This window comes from Salvelinus fontinalis, unplaced genomic scaffold (genome assembly GCF_029448725.1).
Source record: "Salvelinus fontinalis isolate EN_2023a unplaced genomic scaffold, ASM2944872v1 scaffold_0697, whole genome shotgun sequence".
Classification (NCBI taxonomy): Eukaryota; Metazoa; Chordata; class Actinopteri; order Salmoniformes; family Salmonidae; genus Salvelinus; species Salvelinus fontinalis.
Window position 1 is genome coordinate 52,501 of NW_026600906.1, and position 23,169 is coordinate 75,669.

The 23,169-nt window shown below is 46.2% G+C and overlaps 1 protein-coding gene across 2 annotated transcripts in view; it reads left to right on the forward strand.

Annotated features, from left to right (window-relative positions):
• LOC129847083 (ryanodine receptor 2-like) overlaps window positions 1-23,169 on the forward strand; it is a 46,119-nt gene that overhangs the window by 1,817 nt on the left and 21,133 nt on the right. For both annotated transcript variants that reach the window (XM_055914873.1, XM_055914872.1), the window contains exons 2-4: window positions 780-885; window positions 4,880-5,026; window positions 9,535-9,808. In XM_055914873.1, coding sequence (XP_055770848.1) covers window positions 780-885; window positions 4,880-5,026; window positions 9,535-9,808 — 527 coding nt within the window. The remainder of the gene's footprint in view (window positions 1-779; window positions 886-4,879; window positions 5,027-9,534; window positions 9,809-23,169) is intronic.

A 23,169-nucleotide genomic window follows, 5' to 3' on the forward strand; every position in this document is an offset into this window, starting at 1 on the left:
CTCGTTGTTAACCGGACTGTGTCTCTGTAGATGTGCCAGTCCGTCAATCAGTCAGTCAGTCAGTCAGTTATGCACTACAAAAACTGGGTTTTTGATAAGGGTTAGGGTTAGGATTAGAATAAGGGTTAGGATAATGGTTAAGTTTAGGTTTTGGATAAGGGTTAATGTTAGGGTTTGGAAAAGAGATAAAGGTTACGGTTAGGGTTTGGATAAGGGATAAGGGTTAAGGTTAGGTTTTGGATAAGTGTTAAGTTTAGGTTTTGGATAAGGGTTAAGGTTAGGGTTTGGATAAGGGTTAGGTTTAGGTTTAGGGTTTGGTTAAGGTTAGGGTTTGGATAAGGATTAAGGTTAGGGTTTGGATAAGGGTTAGGTTTAGGTTTAGGGTTTGGATAAGGATTAGGTTTAGGGTTTGGATAAGGATTAGGTTTAGGGTTTGGATAAGGGTTAGGTTTAGGATTAGAATAAGGGTTAGGATAATGGTTAAGTTTAGGTTTTGGATAAGGTTTAGGGTTAGGATTAGAATAAGGGTTACGTTTAGGGTTAGAATAAGGGTTAAGGTTAGGGTTAGTAGATATTTTAATTGTTACTGATAGTCTGTAGAGCATCTACAGATGGACTGTCCAAATGAAACTTTCCCCAGGTCTTTTCTGTTTTATTAAATGAACCACCAGTTTGTTAAAATGATGATCTTTCACCCGTTTGTTAAATGAACACTTAACCGATCAGGGCCGTAGGTTTGTTGAGCAGGTCGGTACCGTTCAGTGATGTTCTCCTCTCAGATCAACATGCTCCTGAGCTTTAAGGACGAGAAGGTGGACTGTCCCTGCCCAGAACACATCAGAGGACAACTTGTAGACTTCCACGAGGACCTGATGACACACTGTGGTATGTACTGGGTCGCCTCCCATTAGTTTCTCTACCCCTAACCAGGCCAGACAAGAACAGCTCACCCTAACCAGGCCAGACAAGAACAGCTCACCCTAACCAGGCCAGACAAGAACAGCTTGGTATGTCTAACACTGTAGTATTGGGCCGCCTCCCATTAGTTTCTCTACCCCTAACCGGGCCAGACAAGAACAGCTCACCCTAACCAGGCCAGACAAGAACAGCTCACCCTAACCAGGCCAGACAAGAACAGCTCAGCCTAACCAGGCCAGACAAGAACAGCTTGGTATGTCTAACACTGTAGTATTGGGCCGCCTCCCATTAGTTTCTCTACCCCTAACCAGGCCAGACAAGAACAGCTCACCCTAACCAGGCCAGACAAGAACAGCTCAGCCTAACCAGGCCAGACAAGAACAGCTCAGCCTAACCGGGCCAGACAAGAACAGCTCACCCTAACCAGGCCAGACAAGAACAGCTCACCCTAACCGGGCCAGACAAGAACAGCTCAGCCTAACCAGGCCAGACAAGAACAGCTTGGTATGTCTAACACTGTAGTACTGGGCCGCCTCCCATTAGTTTCTCTACCCCTAACCGGGCCAGACAAGAACAGCTCACCCTAACCGGGCCAGACAAGAACAGCTTGGTATGTCTAACACTGTAGTATTGGGCCTCCCATTAGTTTCTCTACCCCTAACCAGGCCAGACAAGAACAGCTCAGCCTAACCAGGCCAGACAAGAACAGCTTGGTATGTCTAACACTGTAGTATTGGGCCGCCTCCCATTAGTTTCTCTACCCCTAACCGGGCCAGACAAGAACAGCTCACCCTAACCGGGCCAGACAAGAACAGCTCACCCTAACCGGGCCAGACAAGAACAGCTTGGTATGTCTAACACTGTAGTACTGGGCCTCCCATTAGTTTCTCTACCCCTAACCGGGCCAGACAAGAACAGCTCACCCTAACCGGGCCAGACAAGAACAGCTCACCCTAACCGGGCCAGACAAGAACAGCTTGGTATGTCTAACACTGTAGTACTGGGCCTCCCATTAGTTTCTCTACCCCTAACCAGGCCAGACAAGAACAGCTCACCCTAACCAGGCCAGACAAGAACAGCTCAGCCTAACCAGGCCAGACAAGAACAGCTCAGCCTAACCAGGCCAGACAAGAACAGCTTGGTATGTCTAACACTGTAGTATTGGGCCGCCTCCCATTAGTTTCTCTACCCCTAACCGGGCCAGACAAGAACAGCTCAGCCTAACCGGGCCAGACAAGAACAGATCACCCTAACCAGGCCAGACAAGAACAGCTCACCCTAACCGGGCCAGACAAGAACAGCTCACCCTAACCAGGCCAGACAAGAACAGCTTGGTATGTCTAACACTGTAGTATTGGGCCGCCTCCCATTAGTTTCTCTACCCCTAACCGGGCCAGACAAGAACAGCTCACCCTAACCGGGCCAGACAAGAACAGCTCACCCTAACCAGGCCAGACAAGAACAGCTTGGTATGTCTAACACTGTAGTATTGGGCCGCCTCCCATTAGTTTCTCTACCCCTAACCGGGCCAGACAAGAACAGCTCACCCTAACCGGGCCAGACAAGAACAGCTTGGTATGTCTAACACTGTAGTATTGGGCCGCCTCCCATTAGTTTCTCTACCCCTAACCGGGCCAGACAAGAACAGCTCACCCTAACCGGGCCAGACAAGAACAGCTCACCCTAACCAGGCCAGACAAGAACAGCTTGGTATGTCTAACACTGTAGTACTGGGCCTCCCATTAGTTTCTCTACCCCTAACCGGGCCAGACAAGAACAGCTCACCCTAACCAGGCCAGACAAGAACAGCTCAGCCTAACCGGGCCAGACAAGAACAGCTTGGTATGTCTAACACTGTAGTACTGGGTCGCCTCCCATTAGTTTCTCTACCCCTAACCGGGCCAGACAAGAACAGCTCACCCTAACCAGGCCAGACAAGAACAGCTTGGTATGTCTAACACTGTAGTACTGGGCCGCCTCCCATTAGTTTCTCTACCCCTAACCAGGCCAGACAAGAACAGCTCACCCTAACCAGGCCAGACAAGAACAGCTCAGCCTAACCAGGCCAGACAAGAACAGCTCACCCTAACCAGGCCAGACAAGAACAGCTTGGTATGTCTAACACTGTAGTACTGGGCCTCCCATTAGTTTCTCTACCCCTAACCAGGCCAGACAAGAACAGCTCAGCCTAACCAGGCCAGACAAGAACAGCTCAGCCTAACCAGGCCAGACAAGAACAGCTCAGCCTAACCAGGCCAGACAAGAACAGCTCACCCTAACCAGGCCAGACAAGAACAGCTTGGTATGTCTAACACTGTAGTATTGGGTCGCCTCCCATTAGTTTCTCTACCCCTAACCGGGCCAGACAAGAACAGCTCACCCTAACCGGGCCAGACAAGAACAGCTCACCCTAACCGGGCCAGACAAGAACAGCTTGGTATGTCTAACACTGTAGTACTGGGCCTCCCATTAGTTTCTCTACCCCTAACCGGGCCAGACAAGAACAGCTCACCCTAACCGGGCCAGACAAGAACAGCTCACCCTAACCGGGCCAGACAAGAACAGCTTGGTATGTCTAACACTGTAGTACTGGGCCTCCCATTAGTTTCTCTACCCCTAACCAGGCCAGACAAGAACAGCTCACCCTAACCAGGCCAGACAAGAACAGCTCAGCCTAACCAGGCCAGACAAGAACAGCTCAGCCTAACCAGGCCAGACAAGAACAGCTTGGTATGTCTAACACTGTAGTATTGGGCCGCCTCCCATTAGTTTCTCTACCCCTAACCGGGCCAGACAAGAACAGCTCAGCCTAACCGGGCCAGACAAGAACAGATCACCCTAACCGGGCCAGACAAGAACAGCTTGGTATGTCTAACACTGTAGTACTGGGCCTCCCATTAGTTTCTCTACCCCTAACCAGGCCAGACAAGAACAGCTCACCCTAACCGGGCCAGACAAGAACAGCTTGGTATGTCTAACACTGTAGTATTGGGCCGCCTCCCATTAGTTTCTCTACCCCTAACCGGGCCAGACAAGAACAGCTCACCCTAACCAGGCCAGACAAGAACAGCTCACCCTAACCAGGCCAGACAAGAACAGCTCACCCTAACCAGGCCAGACAAGAACAGCTCACCCTAACCGGGCCAGACAAGAACAGCTCACCCTAACCAGGCCAGACAAGAACAGCTCAGCCTAACCGGGCCAGACAAGAACAGCTTGGTATGTCTAACACTGTAGTACTGGGCCTCCCATTAGTTTCTCTACCCCTAACCGGGCCAGACAAGAACAGCTCACCCTAACCAGGCCAGACAAGAACAGCTTGGTATGTCTAACACTGTAGTATTGGGCCGCCTCCCATTAGTTTCTCTACCCCTAACCGGGCCAGACAAGAACAGCTCAGCCTAACCAGGCCAGACAAGAACAGCTCAGCCTAACCAGGCCAGACAAGAACAGCTTGGTATGTCTAACACTGTAGTACTGGGCCTCCCATTAGTTTCTCTACCCCTAACCAGGCCAGACAAGAACAGCTCAGCCTAACCAGGCCAGACAAGAACAGCTCAGCCTAACCAGGCCAGACAAGAACAGCTCAGCCTAACCAGGCCAGACAAGAACAGCTCAGCCTAACCAGGCCAGACAAAAACAGCTTGGTATGTCTAACACTGTAGTACTGGGTCGCCTCCCATTAGTTTCTCTACCCCTAACCGGGCCAGACAAGAACAGCTCAGCCTAACCGGGCCAGACAAGAACAGCTTGGTATGTCTAACACTGTAGTACTGGGTCGCCTCCCATTAGTTTCTCTACCCCTAACCAGGCCAGACAAGAACAGCTTGGCTCAGTTGTAAAAGCTTCATTGAAGTCACTACAGTGGCCTTGAATTCATTTCTTAACGGTATTACTATTTTCCCCTGTTGGATTACACCCGGGAGTTAGTTAACACGTTACCCGTCCCTTTTGTCATCAGGCATAGAGATAGACGAGGACAAGCTGAACGAGGCAGACAGTGACTTCACCATCCGAGGAAGACTCATGTCTCTGGTGGAGAAGGTGGTCTACCTGAAGAAAAAGATGACCTTCATGCCGAAGAACAAGAAGAAAGATAAGAAACCCAGTAAGTACAGACACAGTGTTACAGACACAGTGTTACAGACACGGTGTTACAGACACAGCGTTACAGACACAGTGTTACAGACACAGCCTTCCCTCTGTAGGACACAGTGTTACAGACACAGTGTTACAGACACAGCGTTACAGACACAGCGTTACAGACACAGTGTTACAGACACAGCCTTCCCTCTGTAGGACACAGTGTTACAGACACAGTGTTACAGACACAGTGTTACAGACACAGCGTTACAGACACAGTGTTACAGACACAGCCTTCCCTCTGTAGGACACAGTGTTACAGACACAGCCTTCCCTCTGTAGGACACAGTGTTACAGACACAGTGTTACAGACACAGCCTTCCCTCTGTATGACACAGTGTTACAGACACAGTGTTACAGACACAGCGTTACAGACACAGTGTTACAGACACAGCCTTCCCTCTGTAGGACACAGTGTTACAGACACAGCCTTCCCTCTGTATGACATAGTGTTACAGACACAGTGTTACAGACACAGCGTTACAGACACAGCGTTACAGACACAGTGTTACAGACACAGCCTTCCCTCTGTAGGACACAGTGTTACAGACACAGCCTTCCCTCTGTAGGACACAGTGTTACAGACACAGCCTTCCCTCTGTAGGACACAGTGTTACAGACACAGCCTTCCCTCTGTAGGACACAGTGTTACAGACACAGCCTTCCCTCTGTATGACACAGTGTTACAGACACAGTGTTACAGACACAGTGTTACAGACACAGTGTTACAGACACAGTGTTACAGACACAGCCTTCCCTCTGTAGGACACAGTGTTACAGACACAGCCTTCCCTCTGTAGGACACAGTGTTACAGACACAGCCTTCCCTCTGTATGACACAGTGTTACAGACACAGCGTTACAGACACAGCGTTACAGACACAGTGTTACAGACACAGTGTTACAGACACAGTGTTACAGACACAGCCTTCCCTCTGTAGGACACAGTGTTACAGACACAGTGTTACAGACACAGCGTTACAGACACAGTGTTACAGACACAGTGTTACAGACACAGTGTTACAGACACAGCCTTCCCTCTGTAGTACACCGTGTTACAGACACAGTGTTACAGACACAGCCTTCCCTCTGTAGGACACAGTGTTACAGACACAGCCTTCCCTCTGTAGGACACAGTGTTACAGACACAGTGTTACAGACACAGCGTTACAGACACAGTGTTACAGACACAGTGTTACAGACACAGTGTTACAGACACAGCCTTCCCTCTGTAGGACACAGTGTTACAGACACAGCCTTCCCTCTGTAGGACACAGTGTTACAGACACAGCCTTCCCTCTGTATGACACAGTGTTACAGACACAGTGTTACAGACACAGCGTTACAGACACAGCGTTACAGACACAGTGTTACAGACACAGTGTTACAGACACAGCCTTCCCTCTGTAGGACACAGTGTTACAGACACAGCGTTACAGACACAGCCTTCTCTCTGTAGGACACAGTGTTACAGACACAGTGTTACAGACACAGTGTTACAGACAGTGTTACAGACACAGCCTTCTCTCTTTAGGACACAGTGTTACAGACACAGCCTTCCCTCTGTATGACACAGTGTTACAGACACAGCGTTACAGACACAGTGTTACAGACACAGCGTTACAGACACAGCGTTACAGACACAGCCTGACGTACTCTTCGTCACCATTAATACAGCCATAATGAGTTTCCTCCACTACTTCCTGTATTTAAGAGTTGGTTAGACAGTACTAACAGATCTGGGATCAGGTAGGAGTTGGTTAGACAGCACTAACAGATCTGGGATCAGGTAGAGTTGGTTAGACAGCACTAACAGATCTGGGATCAGGTAGGAGTTGGTTAGACAGCACTAACAGATCTGGGATCAGGTAGGAGTTGGTTAGACAGCACTAACAGATCTGGGATCAGGTAGGAGTTGGTTAGACAGCACTAACAGATCTGGGTTCAGGTAGGAGTTGGTTAGACAGCACTAACAGATCTGGGATCAGGTAGGAGTTGGTTAGACAGCACTAACAGATCTGGGATCAGGTAGGAGTTGGTTAGACAGTACTAACAGATCTGGGATCAGGTAGGAGTTGGTTAGACAGCACTAACAGATCTGGGATCAGGTAGGAGTTTGTTAGACATCACTAACAGATCTGGGATCAGGTAGAGTTGGTTAGACAGCACTAACAGATCTGGGATCAGGTAGAGTTGGTTAGACAGGACTAACAGATCTGGGATCAGGTAGAGTTGGTTAGACAGCACTAACAGATCTGGGATCAGGTAGAGTTGGTTAGACAGTACTAACAGATCTGGGATCAGGTAGGATTTGGTTAGACAGCACTAACAGATCTGGGATCAGGTAGGATTTGGTTAGACAGCACTAACAGATCTGGGATCAGGTAGGAGTTGGTTAGACAGCACTAACAGATCTGGGATCAGGTAGGAGTTGGTTAGACAGCACTAACAGATCTGGGATCAGGTAGAGTTGGTTAGACAGCACTAACAGATCTGGGATCAGGTAGGATTTGGTTAGACAGTACTAACAGATCTGGGTTCAGGTAGGATTTGGTTAGACAGTACTAACAGATCTGGGATCAGGTAGGAGTTGGTTAGACAGCACTAACAGATCTGGGATCAGGTAGGAGTTGGTTAGACAGCACTAACAGATCTGGGATCAGGTAGAGTTGGTTAGACAGCACTAACAGATCTGGGATCAGGTAGGAGTTGGTTAGACAGCACTAACAGATCTGGGATCAGGTAGGAGTTGGTTAGACAGCACTAACAGATCTGGGATCAGGTAGGAGTTGGTTAGACAGCACTAACAGATCTGGGTTCAGGTAGGAGTTGGTTAGACAGCACTAACAGATCTGGGATCAGGTAGGAGTTGGTTAGACAGCACTAACAGATCTGGGATCAGGTAGGAGTTGGTTAGACAGTACTAACAGATCTGGGATCAGGTAGGAGTTGGTTAGACAGCACTAACAGATCTGGGATCAGGTAGGAGTTTGTTAGACATCACTAACAGATCTGGGATCAGGTAGAGTTGGTTAGACAGCACTAACAGATCTGGGATCAGGTAGAGTTGGTTAGACAGGACTAACAGATCTGGGATCAGGTAGAGTTGGTTAGACAGCACTAACAGATCTGGGATCAGGTAGAGTTGGTTAGACAGTACTAACAGATCTGGGATCAGGTAGGATTTGGTTAGACAGCACTAACAGATCTGGGATCAGGTAGGATTTGGTTAGACAGCACTAACAGATCTGGGATCAGGTAGGAGTTGGTTAGACAGCACTAACAGATCTGGGATCAGGTAGGAGTTGGTTAGACAGCACTAACAGATCTGGGATCAGGTAGAGTTGGTTAGACAGCACTAACAGATCTGGGATCAGGTAGGATTTGGTTAGACAGTACTAACAGATCTGGGTTCAGGTAGGATTTGGTTAGACAGTATTAACAGATCTGGGATCAGGTAGGAGTTGGTTAGACAGCACTAACAGATCTGGGATCAGGTAGGAGTTGGTTAGACAGCACTAACAGATCTGGGATCAGGTAGGAGTTGGTTAGACAGTACTAACAGATCTGGGATCAGGTAGAGTTGGTTAGACAGCACTAACAGATCTGGGATCAGGTAGGATTTGGTTAGACAGTACTAACAGATCTGGGTTCAGGTAGGATTTGGTTAGACAGTACTAACAGATCTGGGATCAGGTAGGAGTTGGTTAGACAGCACTAACAGATCTGGGATCAGGTAGGAGTTGGTTAGACAGCACTAACAGATCTGGGATCAGGTAGGAGTTGGTTAGACAGCACTAACAGATCTGGGATCAGGTAGAGTTGGTTAGACAGCACTAACAGATCTGGGATCAGGTAGGATTTGGTTAGACAGTACTAACAGATCTGGGTTCAGGTAGGATTTGGTTAGACAGTACTAACAGATCTGGGATCAGGTAGGAGTTGGTTAGACAGCACTAACAGATCTGGGATCAGGTAGGAGTTGGTTAGACAGCACTAACAGATCTGGGATCAGGTAGGAGTTGGTTAGACAGTACTAACAGATCTGGGATCAGGCTGGTCCTTTTCTGGGTCTGACTGTCTGTCTCTCTTTCTCTGTGTCTCTGTGTCTCTGTCTGAATAGAGAGACTAAAGGATTTGTCATTGTCCTTGTCCCAGTGCTTTGCTGTGTGTCTGTCTGAATAGAGAGACCAGACTAAAGGATTTGTCAAGGTCCTTGTCCCAGTGCTTTGCTGTGTGTCTGTCTGAATAGAGAGACCAGACTAAAGGATTTGTCAAGGTCCTTGTCCCAGTGCTTTGCTGTGTGTCTGTCTGAATAGAGAGACCAGACTAAAGGATTTGTCAAGGTCCTTGTCCCAGTGCTTTGCTGTGTCTCTGTCTGAATAGAGAGACCAGACTAAAGGATTTGTCAAGGTCCTTGTCCCAGTGCTTTGCTGTGTGTCTGACAGCAGTCTTGTTGCCTCCTGTCCTTCAGGCACGTTGCAGCAGCTGATCAGTGAGACCATGGTACGCTGGGCCCAGGAGAGCATCATGGAGGACCCAGAGCTGGTCAGAGCCATGTTTGTCCTCCTCCACCGTCAGTACGACGGTATCGGGGGCCAGGTCCGAGCCCTGCCCAAGGCCTACACCATCAACTCAGTCTCTGTGGAGGACACCATCAAACTGCTGGCGTCACTGGGACAGATCAGATCACTGTTGTCTGTACGCATGGGGCGTGAGGAGGAGAAACTGATGATCAGAGGACTGGGGTGAGGGCACTACACTACACACTACATACTACATACTAACCCTTCAGCATGGGCCGTGAGGAGGAGAAACTGATGATCAGAGGACTGGGGTGAGGGCACTACACTACATACTACATACTAACTGGGGTAAGGGCACTACACTACATACTACATACTAACTGGGGTAAGGGCACTACACTACACACTACACACTACATACTAACTGGGGTAAGGGCACTACACTACATACTACATACTAACTGGGGTAAGGGCACTACACTACATACTACATACTAACTGGGGTAAGGGCACTACACTACACACTACATACTAACTGGGGTAAGGGCACTACACTACATACTAACTGGGGTAAGGGCACTACACTACATACTACATACTAACTGGGGTAAGGGCTCTACAATACATACTACATACTAACTGGGGTAAGGGCACTACACTACACACTACATACTAACTGGGGTAAGGGCACTACACTACATACTACATACTAACTGGGGTAAGGGCACTACACTACATACTACATACTAACTGGGGTAAGGGCACTACACTACATAATACATACTAACTGGGGTAAGGGCACTACACTACATACTACATACTAACTGGGGTAAGGGCACTACACTACATACTACATACTAACTGGGGTAAGGGCACTACACTACATAATACATACTAACTGGGGTAAGGGCACTACACTACACACTACATACTAACTGGGGTAAGGGCACTACACTACATACTACATACTAACTGGGGTAAGGGCACTACAATACATACTACATACTAACTTGGGTAAGGGCTCTACACTACATACTACATACTAACTGGGGTAAGGGCACTACACTACATACTACATACTAACTGGGGTAAGGGCTCTACACTACACACTACATACTAACTGGTGTAAGGGCACTACAATACATACTACATACTAACTTGGGTAAGGGCACTACACTACACACTACATACTAACTGGGGTAAGGGCACTACACTACACACTACATACTAACTGGGGTAAGGGCACTACACTACATACTACATACTAACTGGGGTAAGGGCACTACACTACACACTACATACTATATGGGGTAAGGGCACTACACTACATACTACATACTAACTGGGGTAAGGGCACTACAATACATACTACATACTAACTGGGGTAAGGGCACTACAATACATACTACATACTAACTTGGGTAAGGGCACTACACTACATACTACATACTAACTGGGGTAAGGGCACTACACTACATACTACATACTAACTGGGGTAAGGGCACTACACTACACACTACATACTAACTGGGGTAAGGGCACTACACTACACACTACATACTAACTGGGGTAAGGGCACTACACTACATACTACATACTAACTGGGGTAAGGGCACTACACTACACACTACATACTAACTGGGGTAAGGGCACTACACTACATACTAACTGGGGTAAGGGCACTACACTACATACTACATACTAACTGGTGTAAGGGCACTACAATACATACTACATACTAACTTGGGTAAGGGCTCTACACTACATACTACATACTAACTGGGGTAAGGGCACTACACTACATACTACATACTAACTGGGGTAAGGGCACTACACTACACACTACATACTAACTGGGGTAAGGACACTACACTACATACTAACTGGGGTAAGGACACTACACTACATACTACATACTAACTGGGGTAAGGGCTCTACACTACACAATACATACTAACTGGGGTAAGGGCACTACACTACATACTACATACTAACTGGGGTAAGGGCACTACCCTACATACTACATACTAACTGGGGTAAGGGCACTACACTACATAATACATACTAACTGGGGTAAGGGCACTACACTACATACTACATACTAACTGGGGTAGGGGCACTACACTACATACTACATACTAACCCTTCAGCATGGGCCGTGAGGAGGAGAAACTGATGATCAGAGGACTGGGGTAAGGGCACTACACTACATTCTACATACTAACTGGGGTAAGGGCACTACACTACATTCTACATACTAACTGGGGTAAGGGCTCTACACTACATACTACATACTAACTGGGGTAAGGGCACTACACTACATACTACATACTAACTGGGGTAAGGGCACTACACTACATACTACATACTAACTGGGGTAAGGGCACTACACTACACACTACATACTAACTGGGGTAAGGGCACTACACTACACACTACATACTAACTGGGGTAAGGGCACTACACTACATTCTACATACTAACTGGGGTAAGGGCTCTACACTACATACTACATACTAACTGGGGTAAGGGCTCTACACTACATACTACATACTAACTGGGGTAAGGGCACTACACTACATACTACATACTAACTGGGGTAAGGGCACTACACTACATACTACATACTAACTGGGGTAAGGGCTCTACACTACATACTACATACTAACTGGGGTAAGGGCACTACACTACACACTACATACTAACTGGGGTAAGGGCACTACACTACATACTACATACTAACTGGGGTAAGGGCACTACACTACATACTACATACTAACTGGGGTAAGGGCACTACACTACATACTACATACTAACTGGGGTAAGGGCTCTACACTACATACTACATACTAACTGGGGTAAGGGCACTACACTACACACTACATACTAACTGGGGTAAGGGCACTACACTACATAATACATACTAACTGGGGTAAGGGCACTACACTACATACTACATACTAACTGGGGTAAGGGCACTACACTACATACTACATACTAACTGGGGTAAGGGCACTACACTACATACTACATACTAACTGTTGTAAGGGCACTACACTACATACTACATACTAACTGGGGTAAGGGCACTACATTACATACTACATACTAACTGGGGTAAGGGCACTACACTACATACTACATACTACATACTAACTGGGGTAAGGGCACTACACTACATAATACATACTAACTGCGGTAAGGGCACTACACTACACACTACATACTAACTGGGGAAAGGGCTCTACACTACATACTACATACTAACTGGGGTAAGGGCTCTACACTACATACAACATACTATCTGGGGTAAGGGCACTACACTACATAATACATACTAACTGGGGTAAGGGCACTACACTACACACTACATACTAACTGGGGTAAGGGCTCTACACTACATACTACATACTAACTGGGGTAAGGGCACTACACTACATACTACATACTAACTGGGGTAAGGGCACTACACTATACACTACATACTAACTGGGGTAAGGGCACTACACTACATACTACATACTAACTGGGGTAAGGGCACTACACTACACACTACATACTAACTGGGGTAAGGACACTACACTACATACTACATACTAACTGGGGTAAGGGCTCTACACTACATACTACAAACTAACTGGGGTAAGGGCTCTACACTACATACTACATACTAACTGGGGTAAGGGCACTACATACTACATACTACATACTAACTGGGGTAAGGGCACTACACTACATACTACATACTAACTGGGGTAAGGGCACTACACTACATACTACATACTAACTGGGGTAAGGGCACTACACTACATACTAACTGGGGTAAGGGCACTACACTACATACTAACTGGGGTAAGGGCACTACACTACATACTACATACTAACTGGGTTAAGGGCACTACACCTCATACTACATACTAACTGGGGTAAGGGCACTACACTACAAACTACATACTAACTGGGGTAAGGGCACTACACTACATACTACATACTAACTGGGGTAAGGGCACTACACTACACACTACATACTAACTGGGGTAAGGGCACTACACTACACACTACATACTAACTGGGGTAAGGGCACTACACTACACACTACATACTAACTGGGGTAAGGGCACTACACTACACACTACATACTAACTGGGGTAAGGGCACTACACTACATACTACATACTAACTGGGGTAAGGGCACTACACTACATACTACATACTAACTGGGGTAAGGGCACTACACTACATACTACATACTAACTGGGGTAAGGGCACTACACTACATACTACATACTAACTGGGGTAAGGGCACTACAATACACACTACATACTAACTGGGGTAAGGGCACTACACTACACACTACATACTAACTGGGGTAAGGGCACTACACTACACACTACATACTGACTGGGGTAAGGGCACTACACTACACACTACATACTAACTGGGGTAAGGGCACTACACTACACACTACATACTAACTGGGGTAAGGGCACTACACTACATACTACATACTAACTGGGGTAAGGGCACTACACTACATACTAACTGGGGTAAGGGCACTACACTACATACTACATACTAACTGGGGTAAGGGCACTACACCTCATACTACATACTAACTGGGGTAAGGGCTCTACACTACATACTACATACTAACTGGGGTAAGGGCACTACACTACACACCTCACACTACATACTAACTGGGGTAAGGGCACTACACTACATACTACATACTAACTGGGGTAAGGGCACTACACTACATACTACATACTAACTGGGGTAAGGGCACTACACTACATACTACATACTAACTGGGGTAAGGGCACTACACTACATACTACATACTAACTGGGGTAAGGGCTCTACACTACATACTACATACTAACTGGGGTAAGGGCACTACACTACACACTACATCTAACTGGGGTAAGGGCACTACACTACACACTACATACTAACTGGGGTAAGGGCACTACACTACACACTACATACTAACTGGGGTAAGGGCACTACACTACACACTACATACTAACTGGGGTAAGGGCACTACACTACATACTACATACTAACTGGGGTAAGGGCACTACACTACATACTACATACTAACTGGGGTAAGGGCACTACACTACACACTACATACTAACTGGGGTAAGGGCACTACACTACATACTACATACTAACTGGGGTAAGGGCACTACACTACACACTACATACTAACTGGGGTAAGGGCACTACACTACACACTACATACTAACTGGGGTAAGGGCACTACACTACACACTACATACTAACTTGGGTAAGGGCACTACACTACACACTACATACTAACTGGGGTAAGGGCACTACACTACACACTACATACTAACTGGGGTAAGCGCTCTACACTACATACTACATACTAACTGGGGTAAGGGCACTATATACTACATACTACATACTAACTGGGGTAAGGGCACTATATACTACATACTACATACTAACTGGGGTAAGGGCACTACACTACACACTACATACTAACTGGGGTAAGGGCACTACACTACACACTACATACTAACTGGGGTAAAGGGCACTACACTACACACTACATACTAACTGGGGTAAGGGCACTACACTACACACTACATACTAACTGGGGTAAGGGCACTACACTACACACTACATACTAACTGGGGTAAGGGCACTACACCACACACTACATACTAACTGGGGTAAGGGCACTACACTACATACTACATACTAACTGGGGTAAGGGCACTACACTACATACTACATACTAACTGGGGTAAGGGCACTACACTACACACTACATACTAACTGGGGTAAGGGCACTACACTACATACTAACTGGGGTAAGGGCACTACACTACACACCTCACACTACATACTAACTGGGGTAAGGGCACTACACTACATACTAACTGGGGTAAGGGCACTACACTACATACTACATACTAACTGGGGTAAGGGCACTACACTACACACTACATACTAACTGGGGTAAGGGCACTACACTACATACTAACTGGGGTAAGGGCACTACACTACATACTAACTGGGGTAAGGGCACGACACTACACACTACATACTAACTGGGGTAAGGGCACTACACTACACACTACATACTAACTGGGGTAAGGGCACTACACTACACACTACATACTAACTGGGGTAAGGGCACTACACTACATACTACATACTAACTGGGGTAAGGGCACTACACTACACACTACATACTAACTGGGGTAAGGGCACTACACTACATACTACATACTAACTGGGGTAAGGGCACTACACTACATACTACATACTAACTGGGGTAAGGGCACTACACTACATACTACATACTAACTGGGGTAAGGGCACTACACTACATACTACATACTAACTGGGGTAAGGGCACTACACTACACACCTCACACTACATACTAACTGGGGTAAGGGCACTACACTACATACTAACTGGGGTAAGGGCACTACACTACATACTACATACTAACTGGGGTAATGGCACTACACTACACACCTCACACTACATACTAACTGGGGTAAGGGCACTACACTACACACTACATACTAACTGGGGTAATGGCACTACACTACACACCTCACACTACATACTAACTGGGGTAAGGGCACTACACTACATACTAACTGGGGTAAGGGCACTACACTACATACTACATACTAACTGGGGTAAGGGCACTACACTACATACTACATACTAACTGGGGTAAGGGCTCTACACTACATACTACATACTAACTGGGGTAAGGGCACTACACTACATACTACATACTAACTGGGGTAAGGGCTCTACACTACATACTACATACTAACTGGGGTAAGGGCTCTACACTACATACTACATACTAACTGGGGTAAGGGCACTACATACTACATACTACATACTAACTGGGGTAAGGGCACTACACTACATACTACATACTAACTGGGGTAAGGGCACTACACTACATACTACATACTAACTGGGGTAAGGGCACTACACTACATACTAACTGGGGTAAGGGCACTACACTACATACTACATACTAACTGGGGTAAGGGCACTACACTACATACTACATACTAACTGGGGTAAGGGCACTACACCTCATACTACATACTAACTGGGGTAAGGGCACTACACTACAAACTACATACTAACTGGGGTAAGGGCACTACACTACATACTACATACTAACTGGGGTAAGGGCACTACACTACATACTACATACTAACTGGTGTAAGGGCACTACACTACATACTACATACTAACTGGGGTAAGGGCACTACACTACATACTACATACTAACTGGGGTAAGGGCTCTACACTACATACTACATACTAACTGGGGTAAGGGCACTACACTACACACTACATACTAACTGGGGTAAGGGCACTACACTACACACTACATACTAACTGGGGTAAGGGCACTACACTACACACTACATACTAACTGGGGTAAGGGCACTACACTACACACTACATACTAACTGGGGTAAGGGCACTACACTACATACTACATACTAACTGGGGTAAGGGCACTACACTACATACTACATACTAACTGGGGTAAGGGCACTACACTACACACTACATACTAACTGGGGTAAGGGCACTACACTACACACTACATACTAACTGGGGTAAGGGCACTACACTACACACTACATACTAACTGGGGTAAGGGCACTACACTACACACTACATACTAACTGGGGTAAGGGCACTACACTACACACTACATACTAACTGGGGTAAGGGCACTACACTACACACTACATACTAACTGGGGTAAGGGCACTACACTACTTACTAACTGGGGTAAGGGCACTACACTACATACTAACTGGGGTAAGGGCACTACACTACATACTACATACTAACTGGGGTAAGGGCACTACACCTCATACTACATACTAACTGGGGTAAGGGCACTACACTACATACTACATACTAACTGTGGTAAGGGCACTACACTACATACTACATACTAACTGGGGTAAGGGCACTACACTACATACTTCATACTAACTGGGGTAAGGGCTCTACACTACATACTACATACTAACTGGGGCAAGGGCACTACACTACACACTACATACTAACTGGGGTAAGGGCACTACACTACACACTACATACTAACTGGGGTAAGGGCACTACACTACTTACTAACTGGGGTAAGGGCACTACACTACATACTAACTGGGGTAAGGGCACTACACTACATACTACATACTAACTGGGGTAAGGGCACTACACCTCATACTACATACTAACTGGGGTAAGGGCACTACACTACATACTACATACTAACTGTGGTAAGGGCACTACACTACATACTACATACTAACTGGGGTAAGGGCACTACACTACATACTTCATACTAACTGGGGTAAGGGCTCTACACTACATACTACATACTAACTGGGGTAAGGGCACTACACTACACACTACATACTAACTGGGGTAAGGGCACTACACTACACACTACATACTAACTGGGGTAAGGGCACTACACTACACACTACATACTAACTGGGGTAAGGACACTACACTACATACTACATACTAACTGGGGTAAGGGCACTACACTACATACTACATACTAACTGGGGTAAGGGCACTACACTACACACTACATACTAACTGGGGTAAGGGCACTACACTACATACTACATACTAACTGGGGTAAGGGCTCTACACTACACACTACATACTAACTGGGGTAAGGGCACTACACTACATACTAACTGGGGTAAGGGCACGACACTACACACTACATACTAACTGGGGTAAGGGCACTACACTACACACTACATACTAACTGGGGTAAGGGCACTACACTACACACTACATACTAACTGGGGTAAGGGCACTACACTACATACTACATACTAACTGGGGTAAGGGCACTACACTACACACTACATACTAACTGGGGTAAGGGCACTACACTACATACTACATACTAACTGGGGTAAGGGCACTACACTACATACTACATACTAACTGGGGTAAGGGCACTACACTACATACTACATACTAACTGGGGTAAGGGCACTACACTACATACTACATACTAACTGGGGTAAGGGCACTACACTACACACTACATACTAACTGGGGTAAGGGCTCTACACTACACACTACATACTAACTGGGGTAAGGGCACTACACTACATACTACATACTAACTGGGGTAAGGGCACTACACTACATACTACATACTAACTGGGGTAAGGGCACTACACTACATACTACATACTAACTGGGGTAAGGGCACTACACTACACACCTCATGCTACATACTAACTGGGGTAAGGGCTCTACACTACATACTACATACTAACTGGGGTAAGGGCACTACACTACATACTACATACTAACTGGGGTAAGGGCACTACACTACATACTACATACTAACTTGGGTAAGGGCACTACACTACATACTACATACTAACTGGGGTAAGGGCACTACACTACACACTACATACTAACTGGGGTAAGGGCACTACACTACACACTACATACTAACTGGGGTAAGGGCACTACACTACACACCTCACACTACATACTAACTGGGGTAAGGGCACTACACTACATACTAACTGGGGTAAGGGCACGACACTACACACTACATACTAACTGGGGTAAGGGCACTACACTACACACTACATACTAACTGGGGTAAGGGCACTACACTACACACTACATACTAACTGGGGTAAGGGCACTACACTACATACTACATACTAACTGGGGTAAGGGCACTACACTACACACTACATACTAACTGGGGTAAGGGCACTACACTACATACTACATACTAACTGGGGTAAGGGCACTACACTACACACTACATACTAACTGGGGGAAGGGCACTACACAACATACTACATACTAACTGGGGTAAGGGCACTACACTACATACTACATACTAACTGGGGTAAGGGCACTACACTACACACTACATACTAACTGGGGTAAGGGCACTACACTACATACTAACTGGGGTAAGGGCACTACACTACATACTACATACTAACTGGGGTAAGGGCACTACACTACATACTAACTGGGGTAAGGGCACTACACTACACACTACATACTAACTGGGGTAAGGGCACTACACTACATACTACATACTAACTGGGGTAAGGGCACTACACTACACACCTCATGCTACATACTAACTGGGGTAAGGGCTCTACACTACATACTACATACTAACTGGGGTAAGGGCACTACACTACATACTACATACTAACTGGGGTAAGGGCACTACACTACATACTACATACTAACTGGGGTAAGGGCACTACACTACATACTACATACTAACTGGGGTAAGGGCACTACACTACACACTACATACTAACTGGGGTAAGGGCACTACACTACACACTACATACTAACTGGGGTAAGGGCACTACACTACACACCTCACACTACATACTAACTGGGGTAAGGGCACTACACTACATACTAACTGGGGTAAGGGCACTACACTACATACTACATAGTAACTGGGGTAAGGGCACTACACTACATACTACATACTAACTGGGGTAAGGGCTCTACACTACATACTACATACTAACTGGGGTAAGGGCACTACACTACATACTACATACTAACTGGGGTAAGGGCACTACACTATACACTACATACTAACTGGGGTAAGGGCACTACACTACATACTACATACTAACTGGGGTAAGGGCACTACACTACACACTACATACTAACTGGGGTAAGGGCACTACACTACACACTACATACTAACTGGGGTAAGGGCACTACACTACATACTACATACTAACTGGGGTAAGGGCACTACACTACACACTACATACTAACTGGGGTAAGGGCACTACACTACACACTACATACTAACTGGGGTAAGGGCTCTACACTACACACTACATACTAACTGGGGTAAGGGCACTACACTACACACTACATACTAACTGGGGTAAGGACACTACACTACATACTACATACTAACTGGGGTAAGGGCTCTACACTACATACTACATACTAACTGGGGTAAGGGCTCTACACTACATACTACATACTAACTGGGGTAAGGGCACTACACTACATACTACATACTAACTGGGGTAAGGGCACTACACTACATACTACATACTAACTGGGGTAAGGGCACTACACTACACACTACATACTAACTGGGGTAAGGGCACTACACTACACACTACATACTAACTGGGGTAAGGGCACTACACTACACACCTCACACTACATACTAACTGGGGTAAGGGCACTACACTACATACTAACTGGGGTAAGGGCACGACACTACACACTACATACTAACTGGGGTAAGGGCACTACACTACACACTACATACTAACTGGGGTAAGGGCACTACACTACACACTACATACTAACTGGGGTAAGGGCACTACACTACATACTACATACTAACTGGGGTAAGGGCACTACACTACACACTACATACTAACTGGGGTAAGGGCACTACACTACACACTACATACTAACTGGGGTAAGGGCACTACACTACACACTACATACTAACTGGGGTAAGGGCACTACACTACATACTACATACTAACTGGGGTAAGGGCACTACACTACATACTACATACTAACTGGGGTAAGGGCACTACACTACATACTACATACTAACTGGGGTAAGGGCACTACACTACACACTACATACTAACTGGGGTAAGGGCACTACACTACATACTACATACTAACTGGGGTAAGGGCACTACACTACACACTACATACTAACTGGGGTAAGGGCACTACACTACACACTACATACTAACTGGGGTAAGGGCACTACACTACATACTACATACTAACTGGGGTAAGGGCACTACACTACATACTACATACTACATACTAACTGGGGTAAGGGCACTACACTACACACTACATACTATCTGGGGTAAGGGCACTACACTACATACTACATACTAACTGGGGTAAGGGCACTACACTACATACTACATACTACATACTAACTGGGGTAAGGGCACTACACTACATACTACATACTACATACTAACTGGGGTAAGGGCACTACACTACACACTACATACTACATACTAACTGGGGTAAGGGCACTACACTACATACTACATACTACATACTAACTGGGGTAAGGGCACTACACTACATACTACATACTACATACTAACTGGGGTAAGGGCACTACACTACACACTACATACTACATACTAACTGGGGTAAGGGCACTACACTACATACTACATACTACATACTAACTGGGGTAAGGGCACTACACTACATACTACATACTACATACTAACTGGGGTAAGGGCACTACACTACATACTACATACTACATACTAACTGGGGTAAGGGCACTACACTACATACTACATACTACATACTAACTGGGGTAAGGGCACTACACTACATACTACATACTACATACTAACTGGGGTAAGGGCACTACACTACACACTACATACTATCTGGGGTAAGGGCACTACACTACATACTACATACTACATACTAACTGGGGTAAGGGCACTACACTACACACTACATACTATCTGGGGTAAGGGCACTACACTACACACTACATACTATCTGGGGTAAGGGCACTACACTACATACTACATACTAACTGGGGTAAGGGCACTACACTACATACTACATACTAACTGGGGTAAGGGCACTACACTACATACTACATACTAACTGGGGTAAGGGCACTACACTACATACTACATACTAACTGGGGTAAGGGCACTACACTACATACTACATACTAACTGGGGTAAGGGCACTACACTACATACTACATACTAACTGGGGTAAGGGCACTACACTACACACCTCATGCTACATACTAACTGGGGTAAGGGCTCTACACTACATACTACATACTAACTGGGGTAAGGGCACTACACTACATACTACATACTAACTGGGGTAAGGGCACTACACTACATACTACATACTAACTGGGGTAAGGGCACTACACTACATACTACATACTAACTGGGGTAAGGGCACTACACTACACACTACATACTAACTGGGGTAAGGGCACTACACTACACACTACATACTAACTGGGGTAAGGGCACTACACTACATACTACATACTAACTGGGGTAAGGGCACTACACTACACACCTCACACTACATACTAACTGGGGTAAGGGCACTACACTACATACTAACTGGGGTAAGGGCACTACACTACATACTACATACTAACTGGGGTAAGGGCACTACACTACACACTACATACTAACTGGGGTAAGGGCACTACACTACATACTAACTGGGGTAAGGGCACTACACTACATACTAACTGGGGTAAGGGCACTACACTACATACTAACTGGGGTAAGGGCACTACACTACATACTACATACTAACCCTTCATGGGGCGTGAAGCCATTCACTTTACATGATTCGTTCTCTCAGGAAATGAAAGCAGTTGTTCAGCTTGGTATACTGTTTCCCAATCTAATGTTTAGTAGCTCCTCACTGCTTGTCTCTTGGTCTGGTCTCTCTACAGACCAGACCAATCTAATGTGT